At 32.0% G+C, this 27,692-nt stretch overlaps 1 protein-coding gene across 1 annotated transcript in view; it reads left to right on the top strand.

Moving 5' to 3' along the window:
* Positions 1 to 27,692, top strand: part of LOC129218287 (uncharacterized) — a 152,018-nt gene that overhangs the window by 79,594 nt on the left and 44,732 nt on the right. Inside the window, exons 7-11 of the mRNA XM_054852522.1 lie at positions 2,786 to 2,943; positions 23,266 to 23,404; positions 23,621 to 23,819; positions 23,967 to 24,075; positions 26,829 to 27,001. Coding sequence (XP_054708497.1) covers positions 2,786 to 2,943; positions 23,266 to 23,404; positions 23,621 to 23,819; positions 23,967 to 24,075; positions 26,829 to 27,001 — 778 coding nt within the window. The remainder of the gene's footprint in view (positions 1 to 2,785; positions 2,944 to 23,265; positions 23,405 to 23,620; positions 23,820 to 23,966; positions 24,076 to 26,828; positions 27,002 to 27,692) is intronic.

Here is a 27,692-nt window from a genome sequence, read left to right as displayed (position 1 = left end):
ACAAGGTACCGCATGTTGCTCTTCTCAGCAAGTTAGCTGACATTGGAATAGGAGGAAAAACTTTACTTTGGGTTAGAAATTGGCTTACTGGTAGGAAACAAAGAGTAGTTGTGAGAGGAAATCATTCTAATTGGTGTGATGTTTTAAGTGGGGTTCCTCAAGGATCAGTTTTAGGGCCTCTTTTGTTTATTATATTTATGAATGACATCAATGAAAATATTTCTGGAAGCATGAATTGTTTTGCTGACGATGTAAAAGTTATGGGGATTGTCGAAAATGAAGAACAAGTAAAACAGCTGCAAGAGGATTTAGATCATATTACTAAGTGGGCAGATAAATGGGGTATGGCAGTTAATGTAGGGAAATGTCAAGTGCTACACTTAGGTCATGGAAATAAGCGTATGAGATATCGTTTACAGGGTTCAGTCATAAATCAGGCAGAAAATGTTATGGATCTGGGTGTCTTTATAAATCAGGACTTCAAGTTTAGTCAACAGTGCAGTATTGCTAGTAACAAAGCCAACAAAATGCTTGGGTTCATCAATAGATCTATTTCAAACAAATCTAAGAAAGTTCTTCTGCCTTTATATAGGAGTTTAGTAAGACCTCATTTGGAGTATGCTGTTCAGTTTTGGTCGCCTTATCTGAAGAAAGATATTTTTGTATTGGAAAGGGTTCAAAGAAGGGTAACTAAATTAGTAAGGGGACTCTCAGATTTAGATTATGATACCAGACTTAATAGGCTTAACATGTATAGCCTGGAGCAAAGGAGAGTCAGAGGGGACTTGATTCAGTTATTTAAATTTATCAAAATGAAAGATGTAAATGGATTAAATTTTTGCAGGGAAAGCAGGACAAGGGGTCATTGTTTTAAGCTATTTAAATCTCAGGCTAACTTGGAAATCCGGAAAAACTACTACTGTAGCAGGATCGTGGGCACTTGGAATAGCTTACCGGTAATGAACAAGGGAGTGGATAGCTTTAAGAGGGCCATTGATCTTCATTGGGGACTAATTAATTGACTAGGACCAGCCTAGCTGGGCCCAGAGCCTGTTGCTGGTCGTCACATTTGTATTTGTATGTTTTGGTGAAGGCCAAAAATGGCAATCAGATGTCTTGTCAGATGCAGATCTTGAATTCACGCTGTACTTACCATTTTTGAACAAAACTCGCTAAATTTCGCAACTTAATTTAAAATTTCAGCAAACTTTAACACCTTATGTTTCGATAATGGGGTCGTAAGAGCACATAATTTTTGTGCCATAAACATGTTTTACAATGCTCTTTCAAATGCTACCAATTTCGATTTTTTTTTCGAATTTCTTTGATGGTGTGGTTTCCTGGTTAGAAGAGAGTAGAAGTAATTTTTTTAAAAAACACTCTACACCAGGGTTTCCCAAAGTGGGGGCCTCAACGAGAGGCGAAGCCTGTATGGTATGAATATGTACAAGGTATTTCTAAACTTTTGGGCAAAACTTTGAGGGGTGATAGTACCCATCAAGGCAAACAATATCAAGTAAAAAATAAGGGTCCCGAACGTCTTAAAAGGGGATATGCAGCATTAAAATTTAGTATCCAAAACTGCAAATGATCATAAAAAACGGAAAAATTGGTCGATTTGTTTGCGGTTTCTGCTAAAAATTTTTTTTTTTGTTCGTATTTTCTTGAAAACAAGTTTGGAAGATGCAGTTCAAAAAATGGTGTAGGGCACTTTAGACTTTGGAGTATCAAACAACTATTTTTTACCGTTATTTTTTAATCTCATTAAATGTTTTTAATGTGTTGACTTAAGCTTAAATTTTGAGCTCAAAATCTGAATCATTGGGAGTGATTAAGATGCGCAAACCGAACTGTGTTTGGAAGTTGAAATACACTCTGTCGCAAAAATAATGTATTCATCCAGAAGGAAACTAGCTAGCAAATTTTGCTCTTGAACATCTTTTAGTCAGTGTTCGTTCCTGCTATTATACTTATGCTGATTCTAATTAATAGATTCTTATCTTTTAATACTTATTTTTAGTTAATAAATAAGCTTAGTCTTTAAATTTTATGTATCTTAAATATTTTTTTCCCTTTTTAAATTATTCATTCATGCTGAAAATGTGTAGCATTAGTTACTGTCATTTTTTACCAAAGTTTGAAATAATTCTCTTCAAAGTATTCTTATGAGAATTTTAGATTTCTTGCCATTCTGTCTGACAACAATTCTTTACACAAAAAGTGAGAATGTATAGATGATTGAAATGTCCCTCTCTTCACTCTGAGGCACTTGAATTCTGTATTTTTTTTTTCTCACTTAGTTGTTAATGATCATCTCATTTAGTTCATTTCATATTTTTCGTTTAGTCTAATTAGGACTGTATATGTTTATAATATGAGTGTCTCTGTTATTTAAAAAAACTTTATACACAAATACCACTCATTGAACCTGCATTTCTCCTGAAATTCATTAAATAAATAAATCTATTCCTGTCGGTTAAAGGACACTATATAAAAAAATTATAAGTTTCTATTAAGTGTGTTCAAAGTCCTTTTACCTAAAAACAAGCATGTGAAATGTGCCAGTAAGTGCTGTTTGTCATTGGCAATCTTGTATACTATTAAGAGTTGAACTTAGTGCTTTACTTCTCTGAGTAGAATATAGAAAAGGTGAACAGTGCTTAAATCCCAGTTTTAAAGAAATGAATGAAAGGTCTCTTAACTCCCAAGTAGGAAAAGAAATAAAAGGAAATAAAATCCTTTGTACTGAAATTATAAAAACAAATTTATATGAAATTTATTGTAGCATGAAAGGACCTCCAGTCTTGTTTGGAAATGAAGATCAAGATCAAAGACGCTCAAAATTACAAATTCTTGATTCTAACATTCAAGGTTGGGCTCAATACAAGGCTGTTCACCCAGATGAATTCGGAAGCCCAACACCATCTGTAGAAAATTCTGAAGGTAAAATAAATATAATACTTTAGGTAAAAACTTGATTATTTTTTTTATTTAAAGCAAAATATTATTTAAATTTTACTCTGATAATTTACGCTTTAAATATTTCTCTTATGTTCTTTAATTTTACTATTCATCTGTCTGGTATCTTTGAGAAATGAGATCTCTCTACTGCATTATATTTATATTAGGGTGGTCCTTATTTTTGAAGTTGCAGATATTTTATGCGACGCCCCCTCAATTTGTTCCATTGTACAAATAAATAGCCCTTGCAAAATTTTAAGTCAATCCATGAATATTAACACGTGCCCCTAGGGCCCCCTTCTTTGAGTTTCGAAGAAAAAATTGTGGATTTTCTCATTTTTATGTAAACTTTTTCTAACGTTTTATATTTAAAGTAATTTCGAACCTCAATACGTGCTGCTACTTCCAGACCGACCATTCTCTCACTTTCATTCTGTAAAATTTAACATGTTACAGAGAATGAAATGTACACCAATGGCCTTGCATCAAGCGTACCGCTCTTCTGCGCTTGTTCCAACCAAACAGCAGGGGAGCGTTTCTTCCCGTCAAGATGGACACAAGGGATTCTATAGGCCATTAATGAACGAAATTTGACAACAAAAAATTGCCTCCACCAGGCTTTGGGGGTGTTTATTTACAAAATTCCCTGTGTATGTAATAGGTGTGGCAAATAGAGTCGCAAGGTTTCAATGCTATAAATATAAGTAATTGCATTTATATTTTAATTCGCTGTTCTTTAGTTATAGACATACTTAAATGCTTATGCAATTTTTAATTTTTAAAGTATAAATTTCGAAAAATCCTCGATTACTCCTAACATAAAAATATACTGTATTTTCCATAGCTAAAATATAAATTTAAAAAAAAATATCCAGATCAGAACAATGTAGAAATCTATACTTTAAATTAATTTTCTTCTATTTCAGTGCACAGTCCTTTATTATCATCAAATTCTTGCGATTCACAAGATTTAGAAACCGAAATGGGTATCTATCCTAACCTGTTGAACTTTTGTTTTCTGCAGCCGGTCTACCACAATGCAAAAAAGCTTGACAACTATTGATATCTGTTCGCCTTTCATCACTGTTAGACAAATGCCATATTAGGAATAAAGATGTTGTTCATTTATTTACAGCCTATGTAGATGCAGTAAATTTAAATCCAAATGACCTAGTGATCAATCGTACATTCCTCAAGAGAGCAAAAGAAAATCTTCGAGAGGTAAAATTAAATTTTATGAATTTAAATTCAGATTTTGTAGTCATTCACTGGATACAAAGCTACATCCATATGTAACTGGAAAAAGAACGCCGACAGGATTACCGTGAAAGCTTCAGGTCCTAATATTGAACAGCTACTTGGAATTCCTTAGATTTTTCTTCAGTTGTATATGATATCTTAGCTGATAGCTCTTTATTGCTAACTGTTCTAGCTGTAGTGTTTGATACAACGACTTGCAATACCAACCGTATAAATTGTGCATGCAATTTTTTAGGGCAAAAACTGAACTGTGATATATTACATTTGGATTGCCATCATCATGCACTTGAAATCGTAATGCAGAGTGTGTCCTTAAAGAAGTTCTTGCCTTCCTTAGTTCTAGATCAGATATTCAATTATTTAAGTGCTTCAAAATTTTGTGAAAAGATCTCTATCATTCAGAACTTTTATAACATTTCAATCAAGTACACATACCACTTAAATTCTAAAAGACGAAGTTGATGACACATTATTGTTTGTAAAAAGCGGAATTGAGAAAGATTACAGAGAATTCTCATAACTTGTAATAATATTTCCTGGTGAATTCCCTCCTACAGGAATATGTTTTCGGCAACCTGAAGCTTATCCCTGAGCCACATGGGTGGCAAAAGGAATTTTTGTTTAAAAATATTTGTATTTAGGAAACAATTAAAATTGATCTTACATGAAAAGAAAGCCTTTCAATGCTGTTTTACAAAGCTGTTTTACAATTAAATGCTGTATGAAGACATGGTTTTTTGCAGCAACCCAATGGAGGCTCCTTTGAATAATATAATATGTCTGAAAACTAGCAGCGTACAAAATGACGACAAACATGAAACAGAAGCAGTGATTGGAAAATTCATAAATCACTCATGGTATTTAGGGGATAAACTAGTAGCTTTATCCGTATCCTTAATTAACTTTGAAGATAGGAAAAGACTAGTCCAAAAAATGCTTGTGATAAGGAAGGCGTGTCTGATGAATGTTTAACAAATTTCAAATAACAGGAGATGATTTGGAATAATTACGAGTCAATAAAACTATTTGATAAGTTGCAAATACTAAAAGATTTTTTCCTATTTGATCCTGATTCACGGCAAAATGAAGGACGCTACTTAAAGGGAAGAGAGAGATCGTTAAAATCTTGAAAATTGTGAATGATACAACTGAAAGAGGAGCACAATATTAATCGAAGAATTTCACAATTAATTTACCAAATATAAGTCAAAAAGCAATTTATTTTACAGACCGTCCAAGACTATCGGAAAAAAATACTATCGAGATACATTGTGAAAAGCGTACGATTAAGGAAAGTTTCTAAAGCATTATTTCATTCTTATTCAACGTAAAATCTTTAGATGATATGAAGTAATTAAAAAGATTAATTTTAGTGCTACCTCACTGTAAAAATATTTTGCAAACCTAGGAAAAACGATGTACTGGGTCTGAAGTAAAAACTCGGAAGATTTGTGGGAAAATTATCAAAAGTGTTAAAGTTCAACGGCCTAGGGGCACGTGTTATTATTGACCAATCGAGTTCAAATTTTGCACACGTTACTTTTTATTATAGTGTCACAAAACTAGGGGGCGTCACTTGTTGAATTCCGAAAAAAAAATTTCCCCATATAAATAAGGACCACCCTAATGCGCGATTCATAAAAGATGGGCAGAACTTTAAGAGGTTATAATACACATCTAAACAAACAACTTTCATCAAAGAATGCATGATTGGAAATAACTAGCAAAGGCGCTGGTGCAGTTGGAACTGTGGCCTATGTAAACAATCCATTGCTTGGCCTGCCCTCCCCCCCCCCAGCTCTCCAGATCCTTCCATGCCGCGATTTCATTTTGTGGTGTTATGTATGAGACGCCCATTGAATCTCCCAAGGAACTTGTCACCAGACTTTTGGTCGCTGCAGGAGAATTGTGCGAAATGTCTGGTGTTTTCTCAAATGTTTGCTGCCTCTTTCCTCAGTGTTTTTCTGTGAGCATAACCTTTAACAGTCACTGTTTTGCACAGTAATTATAATCTCATGCATAGTTTTTTTTTTGTAGCGAACTACAACTACTTTGTTACGAATGTAATTAAATACAACTACTTTTTTAAAAATGTAGCAACTACAAACTACTTCTGAAATGTAACCGCTACTTCGCTACTTTTTAAAAAATAAGTAAATAAAAAGCATACAGACTAGGGTGCCCCACAAAAAAATGAAAGTCGATTTTTCAAGTCATTTACCCTCTACTATTTTTTCTCTTGTGTGAAAACAATTGTAAAAAAAAAGTTTCACGCAATTTGAACAACGGTAACCCGTGCCAACTTGAGTCTGAAAGTGTAGGTATGAAAGGCCAAATTGAAAAAAGAAATCTTGTTTTAGTAACTTGAAATTTCAGTTGATAAAACGTTGCCCCTATACCCAAAACCCCACATGCACCATAAAATTGTTTATTTAAACTAAAAAACATTTAGATATCCCATACTTGTCCTAAAATTTGTAATTTTCTTCAAAAACTATTAGCGAACACATTTTAAGATTAACATTTGAAATGAACAATAATTTTTAAAAAAAAAAAAGAAATTTAAAATGAAAAATGCAATTTATCGTTGAAAAAATCCATATCTTTGTGTATTATGTAGGAGACTTAAATATAGCAGGAGAGCAAAAATATTTCTATTCTTGTTTCTATTTAACGCCAATAAACTACTTTACTGTTCATATTTTTTCAGCTTGATAATTTTGTAAAATTTACCATGCTTTTTTAAAATTGGTATCCAAAAAAAAAACCACTTTTTTAAAGAAAATTATAAATTTTAAGCCAAGTGTAGGATACCTAAAAGTTTTTTTTTTAATTTGGATAAATATTTTTGTGGTACATGTGGGGGCTTTAGGGGCAATGTTTTATCAACATAAAGTTTTGAACTTCCAAAAAAAAATTTTTTTTTTATTCGGCCTAGTACCCAGGGCTGGTTTATATTCTCAGATGAAAGCCGACACTGGTTGCCATTGTTCAATTTATGAAACTTTTTTTTCAATTGTTTTGACTTAAAAGGGAAAATACAGAGGGTGTGCGAATTGAAAAATCCACTTTCAATTTGTTTTGGGGCACCCTAATACACACACACAGTACAAGGATTGAATGGAAAAAGGTTTAGATTGATAAATTAGCTCATCTGAACATGAAATATTACTATGAATTATCTATTATTTCTTTTTTTTCCAAAAATGTCCATTATCATACTTTTATATGACACTGTAATGCTTGTATTTATTATAAGCTGGCCAGGGCAGTTTAGAATCTTCTTCTATAACATTTACAGTAGCTTCTTTATTTGGTAAACACTGTAAAAGCACTTAATTTCACGAAACTTTAATTTTCACGATTTTCCAGTGCCCGTCGTGATCACTAAATTTAAGCCTCGCAAAAAATTTTAGTTTTTCAACTTTTAGTCTGTTCATATAAATGTCACAAAATTTTCAACTAGCAAAATCACCGATATCTTAATTTTCGCGAAAATAAGTGCTTTTACAGTATTAGAACAATAATCTCTTTGAAATGTAAAATGTTCATCCACAGGACATTCTTGGCAGCCAGAAAAAATAAAGGAGTTACAGAGTTGGCGGTTATCGCTAATTTGTGTACTTTTCTTTTTATGTCAAGCTCTATTCAATATAAGTATTGGCGAAATATGAAAATTACGATGACAAACTAATGGCGTCAAACAGATGATATAACATATGGCGTCAAAATGATATACCTGAGGTCAGCTCGTATTTTTATGAATCTTATTTCTCATTGCAGCCCCTGATGCACTTGGGTAAAATTTGCACCTGTCAAATTTGTTTGAACCTTGATTCTTCTTTTTTTTTCGAAGTTTATTTAAAAGTAGTTTCTTGAAATCGCTACAAACTACTAATTTTTGTATCGAACTACTCGCTATATTACTTTTTTTTTTTAAAGTAGTGCACTACACTACAAACTACTAAAAAATGTAGCTACTACAGTAGCATCGCTACTTGTAGCGCGCTACTTCCAACCACTGATCTTATGTCATTAAACTTGCTTTAATAACATAATCATTCTTTGTGACTTTTTGCCTTATGGCACAGCAACCCATTCAGCGCCCTGTAGCATCTTTGCGAGTTATTCCGACCATGCATATTCTGATGAAAGTTATTGGTTTCAATGTGCACTGACTTCAGTGGTTTGTAAGGTTTTTGAAACTTTGATCAAAATTAAGATTATGAATTTCTTAGAGACTAATAGTCTGTTGACTAGTTTGCAGTATGGTTTCATGAAAGGTAAATTGTGTGCTACTAATTTATTGCATTTCTCTGACAAGGTTACCTTGGCATTAGATAACAAAAAGTATGTGGATGTTGTTTATATTAATTTTCAAAAAACTTTTGATAAGGTACCGCATGTTGCTCTTCTCAGCAAACTAGCTAATATAGGAATAGGAGGAAAAACCTTACTTTGGGTTAAGAATTGGCTGACTGGAAGGAAAAAAAAGAGTAGTTGTGAGAAGAAATCATTCTAAATGGAGTGATGTTTTAAGCAGGGTTCCTCAGGATTCAGTTTTAGGGCCTCTCTTGTTTATTATTTTTATGAATGACACTAATGAGAATATTTCTGGAAACGTTGATTGTTTTGCTGATGATGTAAAAGTTATGGGGATTGTAGGGAATTAGGAACAAGTAAAACAGCTTTAAGAGGATTTAGATCATATTACTAAGTGGGAAATAAGTGGGGTATGGCAGTTAATGTTGGGAAATGGCAAGTGCTACACTTAGGTCATGGAAATAAGTGTACAAGTTTTTATTTAAAGGGTTCAGTCAATAGTCAGGCTGAAAACGTTATTGATCTGGGTATCTTAATAAATCAGGATTTCAAGTTTAGTAAACAGTGCAGCATTGCAAGTAACAAAGCCAACAGAATGCTTAGGTTTATCAATAGATCGATTTCAAACAAATTGAAGAAGGTTCTTTTGCCATTGTATAGGAGTTAGTAAGACCTCATTTGGAGTTTGCTGTTCAGTTTTGGTCTCCTTATCTCAGGAAAGATACTTCTGTGTTGGAAAGGATTCAAAGAAGGGTTACTAGACTAGTAAGAGGACTTTCGGATTTAGACTGAGATAAAAGACTTAATAGGCTTAATATGTATAGCCTGGAGCAATAGAGAGCCAGAGGGGACATGTTCAGTTGTTTAAATTTATCAAAATGAAAGATGTTAATGGGTTAAATTTTCTCACGGAAAGCAAGCCAAGGGGACATTGTTTTAAGCTGTTCAAAACTCAGGCTCACCTGGAATTAAAAAAAATTACTTCTTTAGTAGAGTCGTGGGCGCTTGGAACAGCTTACCGGAAGAGGTGGTAATGAGCAAGGGGGTGGATAGCTTTAAGAGGGCCATTGATCTTCATTGGGAACTTATAAACTGACTAGGACCATCCTAGCTGGGCCCAGAGCCTGTTTCTGGTCTTCACATTTGTATTTGTAACCTCTTGGAGTCAGCCGCGGATGGAGCACCTTGGACCGGCCCGGGCATTCATCGGCAGGCCGGCCCCTGTCACTCACTATATATAAATAAAAACACACACACACACACATATATATATATATATATATATATATATATATATATATATATATATATATATATATGGCGCTGTGAATTAGAAGTTGAGAAGCTGGATGAATAATTTCGTATATGCAACTATTAAGATTATATATACCTGCAATTAGTATTATTTAATGTACCTCGACGTGAAATTCTGATATTGAAATGATTCTAGAATCAGTAGGTGTTCTTAAATTTTAATTCAAAATTATGCTTAGTTTTATATAAAAAAAAAAGTGAAAACAGAAAATTTTCGATTGATGAATGTGTAAATTTACACATTTGGAGAGCAGTTTTTGTATTGAGTATAAAAATACACATTTTCACACACAATTTCATGTACACATTAAAGAGTTGGACAACAAATTTATAATACATACAACTGCTACGATTTTACATAAATATAAATAAGTAGTTTAATAAATATATCCGCATATATATTGTATCAACGTAAAAATACTTAGAACTGAATAATGCTACATAATTACTAGATCTTCGATCTCAAAAGAAAAAATTGTGAACAAGATGAAAATACTGAAATTCAACACTAATCGGGCTCTAAATTTACATACATACGGAATATGTTTATGCATTTAAAATGAGTCTATTACTAACGCGCTTTTCAAAAGCTTGAAATAGACGCCATATTTTTGACTGTCTCATACTCAACATTGAAAGAACACAGCCATATTCAATATAACTTTGAGACCTTAACTAAAGAAAAAATGGAATTGTATGAAAATGGGGAAGTTGGAAATTTCACATTGATCATTCTCCAAATTAGCGTCAGAATTTCTTTTTCCCCCTATTAAAAGTAAATATGCTATCAACATACTTTTCAGGAACTAATAACATGACGACCACATATTTTAAAATGTATAATTACCGATGATATTTTAATAAGTAAGTAGATAAAGGAAATTAATGTATGCGCATATATACTCGTACTAAGTAAAGAAGATAAAATTTGAAACTGATTCCTTATTCTTCAACTTAAAAAAGGTCGTTTAGTAAAATAATAATAATAATAATAATAATAATAATAATAAAGACTGGAAGTTTTAACAGCATCTCAACTGACATATACCTAAAAAACACTTTATCAATTCAAGTAAAGCTGTTATTCATGTACATTTAAGACACTGACAACAAATTTTAAGATGTACAATTGATATAATTATATTTGTAAATGTAAATAAGCAGATCAATAGTGTATCATGTATAAAACGTAAAAATATTCAATATTGAAATAACACTAAAACCTTTGATCACGTATTACTTTCTGAAGGAAAAAAAAAGAATTGAACTCTGAAAATGGGGAAAGTTGGAATTATTGATCACTGAAAAACACTGATCAATTTTTAAATTGAAATTTATTTTGATTTTTTTCTCTCCAATTGAAGCAAATCTGGTGTTAACATATTTTTCAAAAACTAACAACATGACGACAACATCTTTTAGAATGTATAATTTCTGAGATCATTTTCATAAATGAGTTGATAATGGAAGTTCATACATAAAGTAAAGGTGATGAACTTATAAACTGGTTTCTTATTCTACAATTCAAACAGGCTGCTTAGATGAGGGAAAACAATGAAAACAGGAAGTCTTTTCAACATCTTAATTTACATAATTACAGAACGTTTCTGCAACACAAGTCAAGCTGTATTTCATATGCACTAATGAAAAAGTGAAGGGTGTACAATTGCTACATATATAGCATAAATAACTAGTTAAATAAAATATAGTATATACATATGTATAACCTTACAATATTTAATAAATCTTTGAGTGGAGCGCTTATTACTGAACTAAAAACAAATCGAATTTTGTGAAAAGTTGGAAGCCTCAAAATATTCATACTTTAAAAAACGGACAACATATGACGGAAATATATTTTAAAACACATATTTAATACCATTATATTAATAAAGAAGAAACACATCACAAACACAAATATTATACATAATTAAAGTAAGTTATGAACTTTGAAACAAGTTCCTTTTCTTCAACTCAAAATTGTTGCTTAGTTTCTTTTTTAAATGAAATTTGAAATTTTTACAGTTGTGAACATTTAAATTTAAGCACTGAGAGAACTTTTTTGGTTGCATTAAAAATAAAACTGAATTATACATAATCAAGAAACTACTAGCAAACTGTACACTACGGTTAACTTAAAAAGCTATATTGAAGAATTTTTTTGAAAATATATATGAAATTTTAATTACATTGGTAAAATAAAGTCTAAATCACAAAGTATTGTTCGGCACGAAAAATGATGATACTACTAATGAATATTTACAAAATTTACGTAGTTTTATAGATATTACAGGTTCTATAAAATTTTGAATATGTATAACTACATATAAAATAACACTTCTGATTCATACTATGAAGAAAAAAGTATACGCCTTATGTTTGAGATAAAAGCTTTTAAAAGAAGAAATAGTTTTAAAAAAAAAACACGCTTAAATTACAGATCTGATAACATCAATGTATTAATTCTCGTTTTAGGATTTCGCTTTTTTGAGCAATGTTGTCAATAACTATTTCATTATCAATATTTTGTAAAGAATCCTTTTCTATTTTCATTAGCATGAACGGCTCTAGTCGTTCATCAGCTAAAGTATTCCGTATTCTAGTTTTTATAATCTTCAAACTTGAGAAACTTCTTTCACAAGCTACTTGCGTTGTAGGTAGCGTTAACAAATATTGATATGCAGTAGTTAAAACTGAATAACAATCTTTGAACAAATTATACTTGATAAGTACTTTATAACAACAAACAACACAATTTTGGCAATTTTTGCAAGAACTAGAGGCAAGCTCTTCATAAGTTTCATGGTCAGATTCCATTTCGTCATCACTGGTTTCTTGTACCTGCGGCTCATATATTTCACATTGATTTTTAATGATTGTTTTAAGTTTAGGCCAGTTTTGAGCAAAATTGATGTGTTCTTCCTCTATTCGTTCTGGAGTTGCAGCTTCATTAAATTTTGCGATCTTTTTAGATAGATACTCAAAAGATGCTTTAGGGACTAATTCTTTCTCAGTTGAAGAAAACGTGTCTGGTGAAAGAAAAGACAAACTTTGACTGAATTCTATATTTTTTAAAAATCTGCTTTCTAACGAATTTACAACCTTATCCATTATTACATTAAAAACTTCAATTTTAAAACGCTGGTATTCATTTTGAGGTTTTTCGTCACTTGTTATTTCTCCGCTCATTTTTTTAATTTTACGCCTTCTTTTATTGCTTAGTTCACTTTCAATGTAGATGTCATTTTCGTCGTCGTCATTTTCCAGCTTGTTTAAACTAAAGTCAACAAAATTTTGAGCTGCTTGAACAATAGAATCGAAATCTCTCTGAATTTCTTTTAGTTGTCCAAAAGCATTTTTGATCATACTATTGCACACTAACGTATTTAATCCTTCTGTTTGCAAATACCGGGAAATGGGACCAGTGATTTTGAATATTCTTAAATAAATTTGGGACAAAATAATGGTTGAAAATTTTGTTAGTTGTTCTTTAAAATTTTGGGCGGAAGCTCTGGTGTCGGAGTTAATTTGCTGGCAATTTTCAATTTGGTTTAAAGCCAGAAGCAGCTCAACGTAGAGACTGTCACTTGGGTCGTCATAAGATCCAAAAATTCGTTTTAAAGCATTTTCTTTGGCCAACCAGCGTGTTTTCCCAATGACTTTCAGTCTTTTGTTGCTTTTCGCAACATTAATCCAAACATCCATTCGTTTGTGAGACTCCTTGAAAAAAACGGCTACTAAATTTAGTAATGAAAAAAAGGTTGCTGCTTCTATAGAACATTTTGTGGCATCTGTCAGTACTAAATTTAAAATATGGCTATGACACCATACATGCACGTGTTCGGGTTCTTCTTTTTTCATAAATGAAACATCCATTGTAGCTTCCTTGCATGTTTGCTGCACCATCAGTGGAGTCGGCGATGCACTTCGAGATGTTTAAGTTGTTAGCTTTGAGAACCGACTCAAGCAAAGTGTAAAACGCGCGACCCGAAGTGTCATGGCAGTTCAAAACCGCTAGCAGTTTTTCTTTTACTTCGCCATTTAAGACATATCGAAATATGACGCTGCATTGATCTTTTACAGAAATGTCTTGCGTTGTATCTATTTCAACTGCAAACATGCCTGCTTCTTTAATTTCGTTGCTGATTTCTAATTTAATTAAATTTCCAATTTCGGAAATAATTTTATTTACTGTAGTTTTCGAAAACATAGTGGTGTAACCAGTACGCCGCTTGTTTCCAGCTTCATGCGATTTCCTGCTAACTTCAATTGCTTCATTTATATGTTCTTTCAGAGCCACATCATATTTGGCCAAGAGGAGTAAAATTTCTAGAAGGTTTCCATGATCAACCTTCTCGTCACTTAAGGTATAAGCAGCTTCGTATTGACTACCCCTGTAGCTTAAACCTCTTTTGCCTATTAATTTTACTATGTCAATAATTCTGCTGAGTATTGCTCTACGTTTAATAACTTGTTCAGCTCTGACTCTTTTTAATTTGTTGAAAACAAAATAATCAATTGTTTTATCTTGTTGAAACAAAAGGTATGATTCAATGCTTTTGTCGTGTACTGAACTTGCTTCGTGTTCATTTATGCGTTGATGCACATGTCTCCAATCAGACATTCCCTCTGTGAATGCATTTTCAGATTTTGCGAAAGCTAAACAAACCGTGCAGTAGATTTTTTCATTTGCTCCATTATACGAAACCCAGGCACGTTGAGAGCCATTATTACGATTAAAAACTTTACTTGTTTGAAATGGGATGGTGTAATTTTGAGCTGGCTGTTGAGGATGCTGCTGAAAAAAGTAATGTAATTCACTTTTTTGTGGGCGAAAGAAAAGATTAACTAAACACATTTCTCCCTCTCCATTATACGGATTATTGGTTGCAGTTTCAAATACTGCTGAAACCTCAACGCTTGCACTAGATGTAGCGTTAGAAAGAGCATTATTCGACTCTGTAAGGTCTAGGCTTTGAATTTCAGCTTCCTTTGTTTTGTTTAATTTATCTTCGTTAGACGGATTACTGACTGCAGTTTTACATACTGCTGAAACCTGAACATGTGTACTAGGTATAGCGTTAATATTAGCATTATCGGACTCTGCAGGGATTGAGCTTTGAGTTTCAGCCTCCTTTGTTTTGCTCAGTTTAGCTGCAGGTAATGTAGCTTCTTCATTTGCAAAAAAAGTTTCCAATTTTCTGCACTTCTTCGCATCTCTTTGTAGTGCTTTCCGCTTCCTTTCTCTTTCTTTTTCAGCACCACCTTTCTCTTTTTCTTTTTTACCATTCATGTCATTAAAATTTGTCTGGAAATTTTTTATTTCAGAATTAGTAAAAGTAATTGTTCAACACTTAATTTTAAAAAAAAGCATTTATTATCATTATCATTAAAAAAAAATTTGACCAATGTAATTTAAGTTAAACGCTGGTGCGATGTAGGCGCATCATTGGAACTCATTTGTTTTAGGCATATAAATCGTACCATGACAGCATAAAAGTTTTTAAAACAGCTAATTAAATTTGTCATGGAAAAATTATTGCATGATTGACAAAATACAGCAAGAATCAAACATTCTTGCTGTATTTTGTCGTGCTAAGCACAAAGGTCGTATCCCTAGCGTAACCTCAAAACAAGAAACTGCTTTTTAAAGTTTTGCGTTTCCGTATATTTGATTCAAATTCCACTTTTTCAGAATTTTTATCAAAAAAAAAATTCTTATTACCAAACGACCATAAAACATTAAATATAGGTTAAATAGGTTCTAAAGAACCACTTCGGGATAGTAACTCAACTTTGATAAAAAGTGCGGATACCATTTTTGTACTTAGCACGGCTGCTTCAACTAAACGAACAGTAATAGAAAAATCAAACCTGCACGTATGGGAGCCTATAAACATATTACAAGAGAGCAGTAATAACAAAAGTTTAAATACATGTGCAGAAACTGAAAATGATAGCATTCGTCTTACAAAAAAGGAAGCTAGTCGAACCTCTATAAATCGAACTTCCACAAATCGAAATCTTTTATCGAAATCCCAGCAAATTTCCATGTCCATTACATAGAAAAATTGTTTCCATGTATCGAAAAAATCTCTAGATATCGAAATTTTTTTCGAGACATTCGTATATTTTTATTTTCCACTTTAGACTGTTTGTCTCATGAAAAAAGAACGAGAGAAAATTATGTTCACTAAAAGTTACTACGAAACTCATAAGGAATCTGAGGTTGAAGGGTGTGTAGATAGGTCGTTGTTCCGTTCTGAAGTTCTTAAATTCCCAATAGTTTATTACAAATCTTAGTTGCAACCAGCAATACAGTAAAATCAGTTTCTAGTTATATCTATTGACTGTTGATTATCATTCCTAGTCTTTTTAGCTTCAGTGAAAATCATTCAAGTTAAGTAGATTGATTTTTTACTTTTCTCCCGATTACATTGTCAAAATGAAAATCCACTATGTTGCGGATCAAGTTGAATTGCCGAAGAATGAAGATGTATGAACGAGCAAAAATTTCATTTCTGGTAAATTTACTATTTCTGCAAACAGAGTGCCTGCCATTATGAGACTTCGTAAAGCCGTAATAAAAGTACTGAAACTTACATAAAACTTTCACTCAAAAACATTAAACGGCATTACAGTTGGTTTTTCAGAAACAATGCAGTGCTCAATAAATGTTTCACATTTAATTTATTAATTATTAACTTTCATTTAATCCGATGCTCGTATAAATTAGAAATTGGGTTTCGCACAAAAATGAGTTTTAATTTTAATGTCTTAGAAGATTTTTATGAAACTAAGACCGTTTTTATGTATCAAAATTTCTATATATCGAAATTTTCTCCGATAATTTGCTACTTCGATGTATAGAGGTTCGACTTAAATCAAGCAGGATTTATATATATATATATATATATATATATATATATATATATATATATATATATATATATATATATATATATATATATATATATATATATATATATATAATGTGTTTGTGTGTGGTTTTTTTTTAATGAAGCACTTTAATTGTTTTCCAGTCTATTTTTTAATACAACTTATCGTGAAAAGTAGTGAAACTCAAATCGCAATAAAAAATAATTTATTTTGTATACAATCAGTAAATAAAAATTTGGTTTTGTGAGAAACAGTGATTCTATTTTGGTGTATTAAAAAATGGATTTGTTAAATAATTAATGAACATTTTGCTCACATTTTCTACCGATAGAAGACAAAGTTCTGAATATGTTCTTGAATGATGTTAGCAACAACAGAACCAACACGTGATGCTTTGTTAAATATTAGATGTCAAGAACAAGGTTTTCTATAGAAATGAGGTTCTGTTAAATGCAAGGAAAGACATCAATTCTGAATTAATTACTATTTCTCTGACTAAAAGTTTTCAGTAAAATTCCATATTGATCACTGAAAAAAAAAATTGTAATGGGTAAATACTTGAATATGTCCATTGGTCCATTATTTATTGTTTGGTCTAGAATATGCCAAATCGATTTCTACCAAAGAGATATCAAGTTATTTATTTATGATTTTTATATATTTGTTACAGACTCCAATGATTTTGACTGCCGTTCGTGTTATCAATCGCTTAATGTAATCAAAACAATTCGTGCTACAAATCATCAATTTGTTTTACTGAAGCTACCGCTTTTAACTATCACACATTTTTTTTTTTTTTTTTTTTTTTAATATTATTATTACTTTTAAGTTTTAAGGAACCGATTCAGGTTTTGATCATAAAATGATTTATCACAATACTAGAAATCAGTGGTTCCCAACCTTTTTGAGCCTGTCTTTCCTCTAGCATAATTTAAATTTAAAGTAATATGTACATGGAAAAGCTCATCTAATTACTCTTAAATTTAAAAGATAAATAAACAAATAGAAGTACATTATTATTATTTTTTCTTTTCTTTCTTTTCCAAAACGAACTTATAGGTATTTAAAGGGAAATACGCGTACTTGTCTAAGATCATTAACATACTTTTCAAAAAACAGAAGCACATTTTTTACGAAAATATTTTCTTTTTGATTTAGAAACTGAGAGAACTGAAACTACTAAACTTAAGACTAAAATAACTAATAATAATTCATGGTTGCAATGAATGATGAACTGCTTCCTTAAAGTTCAACCAAGGTGTATGGACCCCTGAACTTTAATTTTTTTCATTTTTAACTTGTGATTCCTTCTCTAAACTCAAAACAAACGTTTTCAATTTTGATGTTCTCAGACTTTTTATTATTATTATCTAGAGTTTTTTTTTTTTTTTTCATATTCATCTATCCTCTATCGCTCCTCACAAATTTATCACCCCCTTGAGAAACCCATCCAGGTTTGAAATTACTGTTCTAAAAGCAAATTCTTATGTTTGTTTACATAAGAGTCAATTAACTGAAGTAATAACATTGCGCAGCCCCAAAAAAAGAAAAAGAAAAACTTTAATAAAAATGCTTCTGAGACCATTTTTGCTGACTCTTATGGAAAATGGTCCCTTGAATTCAAATATGACAACTACTTTTGCCCCATCATCCACCACTTTTTGGTGATAAAACTCACCCCTATTCTTTCCTATTTTCGACATCTTAATAACGGTTATTTTGAGTTGGAGGGGAATGGAACATTATGACCCTTAACTTTCTTCTGAATAACTAGAGAGGTTGAAAAGTTCAAAAACATCAACATTTGTTGCAAGAAGGGAGACTTATGTCGGTGTTACAACCTAAAGTAACAATCAAAAACAAATTCCCTCAAAAACAATCTTTTTTCCTCGGGTTTTCTTTTGACAATGATTTCACTTAATTTTCGGTGGAAAAGCAGATTATCCGTCTTACTCCTTCGAACGCCTATTCAGAAAAAAAAATTAACTTGTATAAATACATTTTTTCAACTAAACTCTTGACAGTCGCATCGCAGATCTTCAGTAAAGAAACCTTCTGTATTATTTATGTTTGTTCGAGTTATATTTACAGATATAGTTACGACCAAAAATGAAATTAATTTTACTTTTAATACAGTAGACCCTCGTTTTACGCGGTTTCGATTATACGCGGTTTAAGATTTGGCCCCTTTATTTCATTTTACGCGGATGAGTTTTGGTTTTACGCGGATGCGGCAATGCAAACACATAACATTTTTCCCTCTTAAAATCCAAACTCCTAAAAAGTGCAGATTACGCGTAATCAACTGCTTTTTGGCGTGCTAATAATCCAGCTTGAGTCACTGGAGACATTTTATGATTGGTTCCAAAGCTCTTTCCAGAAATACAGTTATTAAACTCACAGTTCAGAACTCACTGGAAGAAGAGCTTTTAGGAGTGACAAAGAATTCCAAAACCAACGGGAATACCGACATCGGTGACACACAACCAAAAACGTTCATGTTGAAAATTTTGAGCCCTTTCAAGACAATAGAAATTATCTTTCTGATTTGTTAGTGAAGGAAGATTCCATCATGGAAATGACGCAAGTAATCATGGATGCGTTAATGCTCTGCAAAGAATTACAGAGAAAAATTCTTTAATATCGTCATCAAGAAGTGATAAAACAATGAGGGCGGTGCATCCAAAGAAATATAAATGTACATTAATTTGAATAAATATAAAAAATGCGAGAAGTTTTTCTTTTCATTAAAGATCTGCATTCTTGTGTGCATTCTGTGAGGATTCCATATCTTTAATTATTTTTATCTATCTATTTATTTATTTTTTTTGCAATGTGAACATTTTATTAGAAAAGGGCTTATATATAGCTGTGAGGTCGATTCTCTGGTTTCACATTGAAAAATAAGAGAGAAATTTGTGTGTGTGTGGAGATTGGGAGAGGGCAGTAGAAAAATCTCATTTTTGAATATTTTAATAGTATTTTAGGGGTGAATACCGCCCCCCAGTCTTCTTTCTTGCAAGCTTCCTACAAATGTTGGTGTTTCTGAAATTTGCAACTTCTCTGGCGATTTAGAAGAACGTTAACGAGGAATATAATACTAATTCCCCCTCCATATCAAAATAATAACTATAAAAAGTCGAAAACTGAAAATAAATAAATAAATAAATAAATAAATAAATAAATTGGTGGAGGATGGGCTATCTCCAAAAAAGTGTTGTGTAATAAGAAAAAAGGGTGCTCATATTTAGGTTCGAATGGTCATTTTACATTAAAATCAGCAAAAATGGTGTCAGAAACATTTTCAAAGTGGTTTATTTTATTTTCTTTTTTTTTCCCCTGTGCAGTTAAAATGCAGACATAGTACAAATTTTTAATCACAAAATAATAATAATGATAATAATAATAATAACACACTTGGAATCCTTTTGAGTTATATTTGTGAATAAGTAAACAGTTAGTTTCTCATTCGAACTATTTTGAAGAGAAGAAATATAATATCAATACCCTTTTTAAAATTCATTCTTAAATTGCGCTTTTTTGATAACAAACTTGTGGTTTTTAAAATATTAAAAATATTTTTGGCATAACATTGCAAATGTTTATGGGAATGGCGCTCCCACAAAACTGAAGTACTATGATGATAATGCTTAATTTTGCAATAAAAATTGCTTCATCCTTAATTAAGTAATGAAGTACACCTTTATTTTTTCCAAAAACAAAATTTAGTTACATGACAAAAACATGGCATAATTTTGAAACATGTTCAAAATATTGGCAAATTTATTCAAATGTGATTGATGATACATTATCTATAAAACAAAATAAAAATGAGGAGATCAAACTGTAAGCGATACAGTTGAACAATGGGGAACCACATGAACGAATTCGAATACCAAACCATTAACAAATTCTTCAGAATGTGGAAAGTTCTTGAATTAAAATAAAATAAGATCTGAAGAGCATGGATCATTTTATATCACTTTACTTGAATTATATTAAATGCCTTGCAAGAATTTTAACAATATTGACCAATGTTTAGTTTCCTGGAACTGCAAAAAATGTTCTTTCTAACTTCTAAACACTTGTATCCAATTTTTATTGCAAATTAAAGCTTTAAAGCATCAATTTTTTTCAACCCAATAAAAAGCCGCGCACCAAGTTAAAACTCCTTACCTCTATCATTAGGCCCTTCGCATAAAATTAATTTGATTTCGGGCACTTTTTTATCTATTGACTTCTGTGTTATGTTTCTTATATATATATATATATATATATATATATATATATATAATTAAAATTTATTTTAAAAAGATATATTCTAAGTTTTCTTCTTGTAGAGAAAAGGGTGTCGTGTCGTGTCGATTCACGCTTTTGAAATTTACGAATACCATAGCACTAAGAACAATGTATCAACAGTAAGAAAAATTCTTCGTCTGCTCAAAAGGAGTCCAGTGTGTATTTTTAAAACATAAATTGGTACTTACATAATTGTTTATCCTGGTACTCTTTCTCGCTTACATCAGGCAATGACGAATGAGCTACAAATTAACGGAGTGAATTGTAGTAGTTCACTCTTTCTTCGCACATTTCTTAGGAGATTTGTCATTATTTGCTGAAAGATTCTTTTTTTGATCTGATCATCTCACGGCCCAAGTTGTACTCTCTTTTACTAAAATCACAAGTCAAAGAAACTCCTACTAAAGACCAGGTGTTATAAACCACAAGTACTGGGATATGAAATCTCCAAATCCCCTTCGCTGGTATCCTCTGTTGACGAGATATCAAAAGGCACAGACCGCACAGAAAATTCCTTATAGAATGGCTTGCAGCTAGATTTTGCCACACAGCCCTTTCCTTGTGACCATTGATATTTATCCCGAAACCAAATATTAATAAAACACATGTGTTAGTATAATTGAATCGGACTCTTTGGTTCCCAAGAATTTCTTTCTCCTTCTTCAGGGTCGGAGATCTTCCGGAGTTAATCAAGAGGTAATACATAAGAAACATATTTGCGAGTAATTTTCAGCAAAACAGCTTCATCAAATCTCCTGACAAACCCTCCCGCCCTCCGTCAGACCTCAATAGGGGTGTAAAGTACTAAAGATTAGCTTAAAATGCTACCCATTTGTGAGTTCTCTATGCGTTTTGTTCGTCTGAGAACCATAGCGACATACCTCAGGCCACTCAGACGAAATCCAAATCCTAGGCATGACTTCTTTTTCGGTGATGTTTTTATGGTCACCTTATCAGCTTAAAGCAACAAGCGAAGCCGATGAGCTTGCAGTTGCTGGATAACGAGAATTACCAATTATATTCCAGCACTACTTGGGCAGCCCTGCAACAATGTCACCTTATCTGCCAAGGAGTCGGGCCGACACGTCCGCCCCCCCCCCCCCCCCCCCGGGTGTCGGCTCGGCCCGAGAGAAGGAGCCCTGGAGAGAAGGAAACATGTGGTCTCACAGCATGAGTCCATAAAACTGTCTCTTTCTTTCTTTTCATCAGTTAGACCTATTTACAACAAACTTTTAAGGCTTGCGTCTCCGTTTTGCATCTTGCTGCGTCTTTATAAAATAAAACTGAAGTTCGATCTATAAAAAAAAAAAAAAAAAAAGGAAAGATGGGGTAAACAGTAATAAAATTCAAACCGGCCGACACAGAGCCGGCCCACCGGGAAAATGCCCGGTTGCCCGCCGGCCCCATCCGCCCCTGCTTGGAGTTATGCCCATCTTTTATTAATCACCCTGTACAATATGCAGCATCCGATAATTAACAAGAAACTAAAAGATTTCCTTGTTGACTAGTTCTTTCAGAAGTCATGATATGCTAAAATGATATGTTGGATACCTTAATTATTTTCCTGGCTCCTAAGATTGTGCAATTTTTATTGATCTCTGTATATGTACATTACTAGCCAAAAGTATTGCAAGTTTGAGAAATCTATCATTTTTCAAGATAAGCCACCAAATAAGAGAATAACTGATCTGTAACTCTTGTTAAATAAAAAGTATACTTTTGCTGACATGTTCCAACAAAAATTAAATCATCCATGCATTTAGGGGATCAGCAACAAATTGAAGAAACCAAAAATGGTTTTTGAACATTGTTCAGGTAAATAGCTGGCAATAAGCTGTAATCTTCAGCAGTTAGTTTACTTATTGTGCAGAATAATTTTATAGATTTTCGTGAAAGTTACTTATCTCTAAACATGTAAGTATTTCTTTCAAAAATATAAATTTTGTTTGCATATTTTCCTCTCCTAACGTCTAGAGTTTTCCCTCCTGGCTTACAAAACTTTCAGAAAATTTGACCGCATACGAGATAATCATTATAGTAAAATTTGATCAAAAGTTTTGAAAATTTGATGAAATATGAACATTGAAAACAAATGATATTTTTACTATATTTACATAGATCAACAAAATGTTAGATTTTTTTCCTTTTATAACTTTTGTTACTGAAATAAATTTAGTGAAAATTCTTTCTCTGTAAAAATTTTTACAGGAAGGTTTAGGTTTAGAAGGCCTTCTGTGAATATGGATAGTTTTCCTCCTTTTGACCATAGTAGATTTCCAAGATTTAGGTTCCAAAGAGGAGGAAGATTTAATGGAAGATACACTGGAAGGCGTCCGCAGTATGTTAGGTAATGATTTCTATTCAGATTCACTCAGTATGATTCATTTTGCTTGAATAAGCTTTAAGTGAGGCATCTCTAAGATAGTCTCCTTAAAGTTTTGTTAATGTGTTTTATGTTAGATTTGTAATATGTAGCTGATTTGTTATAAAAGAAAACAAAAAATATGATTTTATGTTATTCCTGATATACTGTTTCTTGTTTCACTGTTACTTTGCTTCACAGAGGCCCTAGAGGAAGGATTTTCTCTCCTAGCATTGGACCGTTAGTACTTGATCCTCATGTTGTTATCGCACAAGCTGAAGAAAAATACCATAGTGGTCGTATATCAGAAGGGGAGTACTTAGATTTATGCCATGACCTACAAAAGATGCTAGAAAGCAAAGAATATCAGCGTTACAAAGAACGAATGTCAAGAATACAGGTGCATTTATTTAGATGCATTCATATCTTTTTATTGTTTATAATTTATTTTGCTTTTGTTATTTAGCTTTACTTTTAATTTACATTTTGCGTGCTGTATGCTTTTAAGGTTATTATATTCTTACTGTATTTATCCCTCCCTATTCAGAACATTGGGCAGTCAAGATTAGATGACTCAAACAACGAATTTAGAAGTAATGATTCTTCTGTTTTCCCCCGTGTACCAAATTTTCAAAAAGACAGCATGAAAAGTCAAGGTTAGTTCTTTAACTTTTAGTACTTAACTTACTTATAAAACTAGGGTGTCCACGCACCTGGAAAGTCGGCTAAAGTTATGGATTTCAGCTATGATCGAAAATGGTCATGGAAAATCATGATTTTCTGCAAAAAATGCTCAAAAATTATGGAAATTGACAAATGGTCATGGATTTTGAGTTTAAGAACATGCATATTTATTGAATTCGATTAGGTGCAAAATTTACATATCTAGCAGTTTCTTTCGCTTTAAACGCTTCAGTCCCAATTTTTCACACAGTTCGAAATCCAATTGATATGATATAATACTCGCTCGTTTTCTTTTCTGTGATTTTACGATTTGGGGATTTATAATTATGTGTTTAGAATTATTTTTAACCCTCCTTATATGTCTAATTGTGTAGTTGAGGACTTTTAGACTTTTAATTTTGACGCAATCGTTCAATAGGGAAATTTTTCAGTCAACCGTGTTGATTGAAGAGACTCATAAAAATTATCAACTTTCAGCAGTGTCTTAGGTTAATGATAATTTAAAAAAATGAAACTAGTCTGAAGAATTAATTAAGTACGTTTTGGACATCAATAAATTACAGAAATCAGGGAATTTTCAACGGTAAAATTTTTAAAAAGTCGGAAAATGTTACAATTTACACAAATTCGAGAATTTTACAATTTTTTTAGCGTATCCTAAAACTTTGGCGATAATATGTCTGGTAATGTCTGGTAAATTAAGTACTTTAATTTAATATTTTATTTTTTCTGATTATTTGTTTTATTTATTGTAAATTTAATTTTAGTAATTACTAAATTATTGCTAGTCACAGATATTTTAGAAAACTCTCCATTTTATATCTTTACAAAATTTGGCTGCCGCTTCAAAGTATGCGTTTTTTGGATTTTGTAGTGCGTTTGCCTAACAATCCAATTGGTGTTGCTGTGCTGGTACTTAATACTTGGAGATTTCCAATGCTGATGAGTTCAATCTCAAAACAGCCTTTCTTTTCTTTTTCTTTGGCTTTGTTTTATTTTTTTTTCTTATTCCTCCCCTTTTTTTTTAAATGTTTAATTCCATTTTTTGTACTTGCCATTATTGTACTTAACTTTTGTAATTGCTGCTTTGCGCATTTTTAAGTTAAAGTTCTGGGGTTTTTTCTTTTTTTTTTCCCCATTTCTACTTTTATTTGTTTACTTATATATATATATATATATATATATATATATATATATAATTATAATAAAAGTGAAAATTATTGAAAAGACCAAAAGCCCATAGATGTGCAACGCAGCAAAACTAAAAAGCCAAGTAAATATAGAATAAGCAAACAAAATTTCAAATATTAAACAAATTATATAAAAATAAAGATGATAAAAAAGAAATTTGCAAATAGCTATTTAATAGGAAAAGACAAAGTATGAATCCAGAGCTCATCAGCCTTGGAGGATTCATTAAATATAGTCGAACAAAAATTTTTTTAACTATGAACTAAAAGAGAATGTTTAAGCTCCAGTACATGCAATATAGAGTAACATTGGGCAAATGCACCACATGCTAAACAATAAACAAGAGCTCAAACCTAAAACTAAAAGCAGGGGGTTTTGCTTTGACTAATTAAGAAAACAAGTTCTGATAATTAGCCATCCACAGGACAGTACCTGCCATAACGTAGGCTCAAGGTAAAGATAATTTTGTTCAATGTATCAGGTGTTTTGTTGCAATGGAATTCAAGCAGTGGTGCCCAACCTAGGGTGTGTGGGCCACATTCGGCTCGGGAAACTTATGCATGTGAGTCCTTGTTTTGTTCAGTTTTACAAATCAAAAAGCACAATTCGTCACAATGTCACAGATGTGGAACCAAATACTCAGAAATTGGTTTCTGAAACGCATGCATTTAATAAAATAAGCATTAAGTAATTGATCAACAATTATTGGTTAGTAATTTTCTTTCCTTTTGAATATGTTCCCATATTATTTAGAAAAGAATAAAATATTTTGAAATTTTATATCCGTTCTGGCCTGTGAGAAAGATTTTTATGTCAAGTGTGGCCCTCGGTAGTAAAAGGTTGGCCACCACTGAATTAAAGCAATGTCATGGAATCGAAATCAGGACTGAAAGTTTATTTCATTTAAACTGATATTTCGTGGTATTGATATTCTTTGTAGCGAGACTTCATTGTGTAAACACACCAATAATTTACTCTTTGAGAGTAGCTACAATAATAGTTTTATAAAAACCATTTTTCTTGGTTTTTTATCTCTATTTTTACATTACTTAATTGAAGTGCATGTTCTTAATTCATTCTTCCTGGCCGTTGGTGTAGATAGAAATCACAGAAATCGACCTTTTTCCCTCCCATCACTTTTTTGTACATAGTAATTTTTCCAAGGTGTTCTTTTTTTTGTAAATGAATTTATTTTTAGGTGACTACACTAGGTCTTGTATTGGGAAAATAGGAAAGATTTTGAGATTCTTTATATTTGTAATGTGTTACTCTCATATCTAGAATTAGATTTGTGGAACATTTTCATTTGTTAAAAATGGATCTTCTATGAATAAAACTAAAAATATTTAGTGAGGACAATATTTTTCATTCACTGCTGATTAATCGGTATATCCCTAGTCTGCATACAGTTGCTGAACTATGTACTTTTGCTTTCCAAAATTGTTTAGTAACATATCTTTAATGATTTGGAAAGTCACAAGCTCAAATGTATTCAGTGTTTATATTTTGCTTAATTTTAATAATGTATTTGCAGGAACAATCCCAGCAGATACAACCTCCTCTCCCTGTACAAAATCTTTTACTTTAGATGGTAAAGTAAGAACAGTGCAGTTTAGGGGTCACAGAGCTTTTGTTATCATGGACAACAATGAACTTAAAGAACTGAGTTTTAAGAGTGAACCACGAAAGGTTTTGATTGAAGGAATAGTAAGTTCAGAAACATTTATGACCTTATTATGTGCCTCATATTCTATTCAATTTTGCAAATTTTACAGCTGTTTAGTTCTCAAATATTAAAGTGTAACTGATTCACATATAGCACTATGCATTATGTTTCCTTAACCTTCTAAATCTTGTATAAAACCTGTAGAATTTGCTATATGTACCAGTAGTATGATATAGTTTAAATTTTTTTTGGCTTTTAAAATAATGTTTCTTCATATAGTCCTGTCAGGATAGGAGAGTTCAATTGTGGTGCCTTAAAGTGCTTAAAAGATAAGCTCAGGGTGTTTCTGACGTCTTGAGTGTTTTCAGGGCAGCATAATAGTGTTACTCTCTGGAAGAAACTTATTAGGAGATCATGCTATCAGCTAAGTCATACTTAGCAACCCATAGAACCCATTTTCCTAAATATGCTTTACAGTTATTTGGATTGCCACAATATATCATTGCCTCAGAGCAACAGTAAGATATGGAATCCTAGAAATAACACTAGATATCTTACTGTTGCTCTGAAGCAACGATATTTATGTATGTCCTAAATGGCAATTATTAACAATTTATAAACATATACTGTTTCATACTTTAAATAATACAGAATAGAATGCATTAATGCTTATTCTCTTCAAATAGCTCTCCTGCATAATGTTTCTCTTTTAAGGAAAGTGCTGAGAATTAT

The sequence above is a fragment of the Uloborus diversus genome, chromosome 3, assembly GCF_026930045.1.
Source record: "Uloborus diversus isolate 005 chromosome 3, Udiv.v.3.1, whole genome shotgun sequence".
NCBI classification, from domain to species: Eukaryota; Metazoa; Arthropoda; class Arachnida; order Araneae; family Uloboridae; genus Uloborus; species Uloborus diversus.
The sequence above is the reverse complement of the archived record's forward strand: the minus strand, read 5'-3'. Positions and strand labels throughout refer to the sequence as shown.